This window comes from Theropithecus gelada, chromosome 7b, assembly GCF_003255815.1.
Source record: "Theropithecus gelada isolate Dixy chromosome 7b, Tgel_1.0, whole genome shotgun sequence".
NCBI classification, from domain to species: domain Eukaryota; kingdom Metazoa; phylum Chordata; class Mammalia; order Primates; family Cercopithecidae; genus Theropithecus; species Theropithecus gelada.
The window spans coordinates 39,922,321-39,931,221 of NC_037675.1; the positions used below are offsets into that span (position 1 = coordinate 39,922,321).

The following is an 8,901-nucleotide window of genomic DNA, read 5'->3' on the forward strand; positions in this document are numbered from 1 at the left end:
CCCAGGCTGGAGTGCAGTGGTGCAATCTTGGCTCACTGGAAGCTCCAACTCCCAGGTTCACGCCATTCTCCTGCCTCAGCCTCCTGAGTAGCTGGGACTACAGGCACCCGCCATCACGCCTGGCTAATTTTTTGTATTTTTAGTAGAGATAGGGTTTCATGGTGTTAGCTCGGATGGTCTCGATCTCCTGAGCTGGTGATCCACATGCCTTGGCCTTCGAAAGTGCTGGGATTACAGGCGTGAGCCACCGCGCCCAGCCCCTCTTTTATTCTTAATATTAATTTCTGTTTTCTCTCTCCTTTGATTTTCTATTAATATTTCATAATTATATATAATATAATGTATAAAATATAATATATATTTATATTACTTGATATGGTTGTCTAGCATATTAATCTTTCAAAGAATCCAATTCAACTTCATTAAGTTTCTTTTTGTTATTATTTTTTTCATCTTACTTTAGATTTCACCCTCTCTTCTTTTTCTGGCTGCATAAGGTAGAAACTTGCACCATTTATTTTAAACCATTCTTCTTTTTCTAATATGAGCATTTTAAGCTATAAATTTCCCTCTAGGTACTTTTGTAGCTGCTTCCCACAAGATTAGATATATTTTCATATTAACTTATTAAGAAATATTTTCTAACTCTCCTTATGACTTCCTCATAATAATTTATTGAAAAATATTTTCTAATTCTCCCCATGATTTCTTTTTTGACCTATGGGTTAATCAGTATTATTTAATTTCCAAATAATGGAGGATTTGTCAGATATATTACTGTCACTGATTTATAATTTAATTGGTTCTGGTCAGAGAATATACTGTATACAATTTCAATGTCTTGAAAATTTATTGAAATCAATTTTATGGTCTGGCATATGGTTTATCTTAGTGAATGCTCCATGTGCCTTTGAAAAAAATTGCATATTCTACCTTGTCAATTAGATCATGTTGATTAATAGTGTTTTCCAGATCTCTATTCTTATTTTTTTGTCTAGTTAGTCTATCAGTTTTTGGAAGAGAATTGTTAAAAAAATATTCAGCTATGATTTTCCTATGTTTCTACCTGTATTTAGTTTCTCCCCTATGTCTTCAAATAGTTGTTTTCCATATTTTGTTTAGAGTTTATTATTGTTAACTGCAGGATTAATCTGATACAAGCTGCTCCATCATTACCAGAGGCAGAAACCTAAGACTCCATTTTGAGAAAAATATTTGTATTCTAATGTTTGACTCAAATTTCTAAACATATTGTTGTATTTCCCATACCCGCTCCCCACCCTCAATCCTGCCATGATATCATGAAAGGTTCTGATACCAAAATATATAATTCCCTTAGTAGACTTTAGAATTACTTTCTTTCCATTTTGTTTCTGTGAACAAACATTATATCACCCTTTATTGAAATGCCTTTAAAGGTTTATTGAAAACAGATAAATATAAGACAAGAGGAAAATCTTCTCATTCCACTAGCCTGCCCAATTTCCACCTCTTCCCTCTAAAGGGGAAAAGGAACAATTATGAGAAGACATAAAAGATACAGGAGACCCTGTCTATCTATGGAAAATATTTTCTAGAAATTCCAGAAAAGAGAAAATTCATAACCATGAGAGGGATTGGTCCTGACCAAACTACAAGGTAACAGAAGAGATTGATATCTGGCAATCAGAAGAATTGAAAAGGCTGTGCTGAGATTTAAAGGGGCAGTTTTGGAGAGAAATGAGAACTGCCTGCTGCTATTGAATCCATGTACTCTTTCTGCACAGTATAAAAATCCAAAACCATGAATCTCAAAATCCCATATCATAAGTTATATCACCATTATAAAAAGCAATTTTGCCAAAGCATCTATTTTATGTAGCAGTGTCCTAAAAGCTCATAAATATTTGAGCTGCAGACAGACATTTTTCTGAAAATTGAAACTAACTTCATAACTCTGAGTTACCTTTTGGAAGGTGTAGAAGTAAAACTTATCCAGCCTGTAAGACAAAGTCATCTGTCCTATTCTTATCCCTGTGAAAAGCTTTTCTTCTAGCTGAGCTTTTTTTCATGGGAACACATGAGTCCTCTCAAGTTCTGGCACATTTAATTGCCCCACATCCACTCTACAATAGTCCAGATAGAAGATCAAGGGAGAGAAAAGAAGAACTAGTCTATCTTGAAAAAAATCACTCTAACTTCCTCAATTACCTTAATGAAAAAGAGAAAAATAAAGAGGAAAAGAGAACATGTGGTTCAGTAGAGAACACAAGTAAATTCAGAATCCCGAAGTTCCAACATTAACTCTGTTATTACCACAGTATGGGATCAAGCCATCAGTAATGTTTATATTTTTCATCTGTTAAGTAAGGGCACGTACAGAGAAGGAATGAAACATAGGTCATGAAAATGAATGCAAGTATTTTTTATCTTAAATGCCTAACATGTCGTGATACAACCATTCCTTTCTTTCCGTAGAACTACTGAAAACATTGAAAAAGCTGGACTTTTATACTTTTCTCCAAATCTAAGACTGTCAGTCTCTTCAAAAAGACCTTCCTTAGCTACAACCACCGCTAACCTGTCATACTCTGTTCCTTATTCTATATTGCTTTTCCTCATAGCATTTATCACTGTCTGAATATATATGTGTGTGTGTGTGTGTGTGTGTATATATCTATATCTGAATATATGTTCAGAGATATATATATATATTCCTCTCTTTTATTATTCAGACTATGATCTCCACTAGGAAAGAAAGACACTTTCATTCCCTGCTATATCCCCAACATTTGGAAGCCATACCTAGCCTAGCCAAGCCATAGTAGAAACTAAACTAACGTTGATTGAATAAATGAATAAATATAATGCTGGCAGTCAAAAAGAATACATAATGAAGCAGATTGAACTAATTCAGTATTTCTCATACTGAGATCTTGAATTATCTGAAGTCAGCTACAAGTACAATCACACTGGCCAGGCGCGGTGGCTCATGTTTGTAATCCCAGCACTTTGGGAGGCTGAGGCGGGCAGATCATGAGGTCAGGAGTTTGAGACCAGCCTGGCCAACACAGTGAAACCCTGTTTCTACTAAAAATACAAAAATTAGCTGGGCATGGTGGTGGTCACCTGTAGTCCCAGCTACTCAGGAAGCTGAAGCAGGAGAATCGCTTGAACCCAGGAGGCAGAGGTTGCAGTGAACCGAGATCGTGCCACTGCACTCCAGCCTGGGTGACAGGTGAGGCTGTAAAAACATTTCATCCTAGGCTGTGACAATTCCATAATAGTTCACTGCGTTCCTGGTACCTTATACTGCTGAATGACTTCTATGGGCTAAATTCAGTACTTTTGCAACTATTCCAGTTCTCTATGGTCTACTCACATAGCTTAACTTAACTAAGGATTTTCACACTGGGTACTTAAAATAAAAGCAAAAGGATATCCATATATTGGGCATGTGGACAAAGGGAGAAATAGAAATACCATGAATCGACCCATCCTACAAATTCCACTCTGGGTCTCATAATAGGAGATCCTTATGACTGTAGACACATTTTCCTTCCTGGATTGTGGATTGGCTTCTTGGCCTTCCATCTTTTCCATTATCAGTTAGAGACACAGGATATCATGCTAATGAATAGATACAATGGCAACAACAGCAATCTCATGCTACACACACACACACACGCGCGCGTGCATACACTCTGCTCCTTTAGAACAAAACTAGCTTCTCTCTACCTCAGAGCCCGTTTATCCCAAGGCCCAACAAAGAGGATAGTGTTTTTACTACCTTCAACTGACTCAACTGCTCTATCTGTCTGAAGGAAGTTCAATAAATCAGATTATTTCTGTGTGCAACTCCTGTTGAACTACCATTTGATTGATCATTTTGAGCCAAAGTATCTTTACTGTCTAAATTCACAATATTATTACTGACTTTATTCCCTTATACTTTTTTCTTAAACAGGGAGGAAAAGTCTACCTATAAAGAAAAATGTTCACGTGAAATAAGCCAGACATAGAAAGACAAACATCATATATTCTCACATTTTTGTGGGATCTAAAAATCAAAACAATTGAACTCATGGACATAGAGAATAGAAGGATGGTTACTAGAGGCTGGGAAGGGTAGTAGGGAGCTGGGGAGGGTGGGGGATGGTTAATGGGTACAAAAAATAAAAATAAAAAAAGAATAAATAACACCTACTACTGATAGCACAATAGGCTGACTATAGTCAACAATAACTTAATTGTATATTTTTAAATAACTTAAAGAATATAATTGGATTGTTTGTAATTCAAAGGAAAAGTGCTTCAGGGCATGGATACCCCATTGTTCATGATGTGCTTATTTCATATTGCAGGCCTGTATCAAAACATCTCATGTACCCCATAAATATATACACCTAGTATGTACCCACAAAAAAGTTTTAAATAATTTTTAGAAATTCTTTTAAATGTTTATTCATACACTGAAATCCATTACATCTTTTCTTAAACCCAACACCTAAGAATAGATTACTATACGATATGGTTTTGCTGTGTCCCCACCCACATTTCTTCTTGAATTGTAACTCCCACAATTCCCATGTGTCATGGGAGGAACCCAGTAGGAGGTGATTGAATCATGGGGGCAGGTCTTTCCTGCGCTGCTCTTGTGATAGTGAATGAATCTCATGAGATCTGATGGTTTTAAAAACGGGAGTTTCCCTGCACAGACTCTCTCTTCTCTTATCTGCCACCATGTGAGATGTGCCTTTCACCTTCTACCATGGTTGTGAGGCCTCCCCAGCCATGTGGAACTATAAGTCCATTAAATCTCTTTCCTTTGTAAATAGCCCATTCTTGGGTATGTCCTTATCAGCAGCATGAAAATGGACTAATACAGTAAATTGGTGCCAGTAGAGTCAGGTGCTGCTGAAAAGATACCTGGAAATGTGGAAGTGACTTTGGAACTGGGTAACAGGCAGAGATTAGAATGGTTTGGAGGGCTCAGAAGAAGATAGGAAAATGTGGGAAAGTTTGGAACTTCCTACAGACTTGTTGAATGGCTTTACCCAAAATGCTGATAATGATATGAACAATGGAATCTAGGCTGAGGTAGACTCAGATGGAGATGAGAAACTTGTTGGGAACAGGGGCAAAAGTAAATCTTGTTATGTTTTAGCAAAGAGATTGGTGGCATTTTTCCCCTGCCCTAGAGATTTGTGGAACTTTGAACTTGAGAGAGATAATTTAAGATATCTGGTGGAATAAATTTCTAAGCAGCAAAGCATTCAAGAGGTGACTTGGGTGATGTTAAAGACATTCAGTTTTAAAAGGGAAACAGAGCATAAAAGCTTGGAAAATTTGCTGCCTGAGACTGCAATAGAAAAGAAAGTCCCATTTTCTGAGGAGAAGTTCAAGTTGGCTGCAGAAATTTGCATAAGCAATGAGAAGCCAAATGTTAATCATCAATACCATGCGGCAAAAGTCTCCAGGGCATGTCAGAGAACTTTGCAGCAGTGGGGAAAATATCTCCAGGGCATGTCATAGACCTTTGCAGCAGCCCCTCCCATCACAGGCCTCAAAGTTTAGAAGGAAAAAATGGTTTCTTGGGCCAGGCCTAGGGTTCCTCGGCTGTGTGCACTCCAGGGACTTGGTGTCCTGCATCTCAGCCACTCCAGACATGACTAAAAAGGCCCAAGGTATAGCTCTGGCTGTTGCTTCAGAGGATGGAAGTCCTAAGCCTTGGCAGCTTCCACATGGTGTTGAGCCTGCAGGTGCATAAAAGTTAAGAACTGAGGGTTGGGAACCTCCACCTAGATTTCAGAGGATGTATGAAAACACCTGGATACCCAGGCAGAAGTTTGCTGCAGGGGTGGGCCCCTCATGGAGAATCTGCTAAGGCAGTGCAGAAGGGAAATGTGGGATTGGAGCTCCCACCCAGGGTCCCTACTGAGTCACCACCTAGTGGAGTTGTGAGAAGAGAGCTACCATCCTCCAGACCCCAAAATGGTAGATCCAGCAACAGCTTGCACCATGGGCCTGGAAAAGCCACAGACACACAACACTAGCCTGTGAAAGCAGCCAGGAGGGAGGCTATATCCTCCAAAACCACAGGGGCGGAGCTGCCCAAGACCGTGGGAACCCATCTCTTGCATCAGCCTGACCTGCATGTGATACCTGGAATCAAGGAGATCATTTTGGAGTTTTAAGATTTTACCATCATGCTAGATTTTTGACTTGCATGGGGCCTGAAGCCCCTTTGTTTGGCGAGTTTCTCCCATTTGGAATGACTGTATCTACCCAATGCATATACCCCCATTGTATGTAGGAAGTAAATAACTTCCTTTGTATTTTACAGGCTCATAGGCCGAAGGGAATGGCCTTGACTTAGATGAGACATTGGACTGTGGACTTTTTTAGTTAATGCTGAAATGAATTAAGAGGTTGGGGGACTGTTGGGAAGGCATGATTGGTTTTGAAATGTGAAGACATAAGATTTGGGAGGGGCCAGGGGCAGAATGATATGATTTGGCTGTGTCCCCACCCAAATCTCATTTTGAATTGTAACTCCCACAATTCCCACGTGTGTGGGAAGAACACAGTGGGGGGGGTGATTGAATTATGGGGGCAGGTCTTTCCTGCGCTGTTCTTGTGATAATGAATGAATCTCATGAGATCTGATGGTTTTAAAAACAGGACTTTCCCTGCACAAGCTCCCTCTTCTCTTGTCTGCTGCCATGTGAGACATCGCTTTCACCTTCCAAGATGATTGTGAGGCCTCTCCAGCCATGTGGAACTGTAAATCCAATAAACCTCTTTCTTGAATAACTTGCCCAGTCTCGAGTGTGCTTTTATCAGCATTGTAAAAATGGACTAATACACCATAATAAAACGTTTCAAAAATATTGTCTATTGTCTATTGTATAGTAAGCAGCAATGCATATATGCTGACATCAATAGAATATGTGCCTTAGAAGTCAATACCTATTCATTTTATGAGCAACTACTTAGTTTCAACAAAAGAACATCTTCTGCGGGTGCAGAGGGCTGCAGGGGACCTGGGCAGGTGTTAGGCAGGAATCTAGACCCAACATGGCAGTATTACCCGGCATGGCAGGCCTTTTGTTAGGTCTTCTCGCAGACCCTTTGTTAGGACTTGCCGCTCTTCACTTCCTGCTAAGACTCTCAGCGCTGAAAAAAGCCGGCGCCCACCAAAGAACGCCGGCTGTGTGCAAGCTCCTGGACACGTCATTCCCCAGAAATCGAAACCTAACTCAGGAAAACCAAGACCTAAAACCCCGCCTACCTCGCCCTATAAAAGGCCCCCATACCCGCCCCCAATGCTGGGCCCCGAGCGCGACTTCCTCGGCCCTCCCCCTAGAGGACCCGTGACCCTCGCCCGCCCAGGAGCCCAATAAAGGCTACCTTTGTTCTCATCTGCCTCGTGTCTTCTTGCTCGGCTCCCCATTTACATTACAGCAGGGAGCCATGGTGGTCCTGCGAAGAGGGCGCCCCTTTCCCATCCCTGGTCCCAGCGAGAGGCGTGCCTGCCCCGCCCCACCCTCCAGCAGTCCTGGTAGGGCCCGGGCCCATCCGTGCTCTGCAGTGGGAGGTCCTCGTCGCCCCTCGTTTCCAGCAAGAGAATGGTGGCCCTTGGCCTCCCGGTGCAGAGCGTCAGTCCTGCGCTGGGAGCATGAAGAGTTGTGTGGGAAGCAAGCCATTCTTTTTTTTTTTTTTTTTTTTTTTTTTTTTTTGAGACGGAGTCTCGCTCTGTCGCCCAGGCTGGAGTGCAGTGGCCGGATCTCAGCTCACTGCAAGCTCCGCCTCCTGGGTTCACGCCATTCTCCCACCTCAGCCTCCCAAGTAGCTGGGACCACAGGCGCCCGCCACGTCGCCCGGCTAATTTTTTGTATTTTTTAGTAGAGACGGGGTTTCACCGTGTTAGCCAGCATGGTCTCGATCTCCTGACCTCGTGATCCGCCCGTCTCGGCCTCCCAAAGTGCTGGGATTACAGGCTTGAGCCACCGCGCCCGGCCTAAGCCATTCTTGAAGTGGGGCCAACAGAGAGAAGTCAGCAGTTCCTCAGCCCTCAGGCTTCCAAGGGACAGAGAACAGAGGAGAAGCCTGCAGGCAGAAAAAAGAAGACGCCGACCTCGAGGGAGAAAGCCGATGCGCAGAAGAGCATGCTCAGAGAGAAAGCATCCGGGGACAGAAAGCCACTTGAGATGCCCACTGTGCCCAGGAAGCCCCGCACAGAGCCCCGCCTGAGTCCTGAAGAAGAAGAGCACATCTTTGATGCCTTCCACGCTTCATTTAAAAATGCCTTTGAGGGGGTTCCCGTGTTCATTCCTTTTCAGAGGAAGAAACCTTATGAGTGCAGTGAATGCAGGCAGATCTTTAAGCACAAGAAAGACCACATTCGCCATCAGAGGGTCCACACCAGAAAGAAGCCCTTCAAGTGTGAGCAGTGTGGGAAGGCCTTTCGGCACAGCTCCAGTGTCACCAAATACCAGAGGACTCACACTGTTGGCCTTCATCAGACGTGTTGCCTGGCGGGTGTTCTGCTCTTGGGACCGCACTGGAGGGGCCACCCCAGGTGCAAGTGGGCGGGTGAACCACCAGAGGGGAGCCGTGGCACTTATGGCCTCCTGACGGTCCTGCCACCACAGTCACTGCTGGAAGCATGGCCTTCGTGGCTTCTCAGTGGACCTTGGTCCCGATGAGGGGTAGGTGGCATATCTGTGGTGTCGTGTACCTGCCTCTGTGACGACTGCATCTCGCACTGCTGGGCGTGTGCTGGGGAGGCCAACCTCCCTGTGGGGCTCCCCAGGGCTTTTTCAGCTCACTGCTGTCAGCATGAGGGTGAGGGAGCAAGCGGGAGTGGCCTCGGCTTCACCTGGATAGACTGTCCCTGGATGCCGCCGGCGGACAACA

General features: G+C 43.1%; 1 protein-coding gene across 1 annotated transcript; it reads left to right on the forward strand.

The window, feature by feature from the left end:
* The first annotated feature begins 7,455 nt into the window (after positions 1-7,455).
* Positions 7,456-8,690, forward strand: LOC112628383 (zinc finger protein 41 homolog). Its single transcript, XM_025391135.1, has 2 exons — positions 7,456-7,572; positions 8,070-8,690. Exons 1-2 carry the CDS (start codon positions 7,456-7,458, stop codon positions 8,688-8,690), a joined length of 738 nt encoding a protein of 245 aa, XP_025246920.1.
* Positions 8,691-8,901: the final 211 nt, after the last annotated feature.

Bases quoted from the DNA above. Each gene is read 5' to 3' on its own strand.
- LOC112628383 (XM_025391135.1), top strand. From the start codon at position 7,456: ATGGTGGTCCTGCGAAGAGGGCGCCCCTTTCCCATCCCTGGTCCCAGC. The intron at 7,573-8,069 runs GTGGGAGGTCCT...CAGGCTTCCAAG, and splicing joins GGGCCCATCCGTGCTCTGCA to GGACAGAGAACAGAGGAGAA.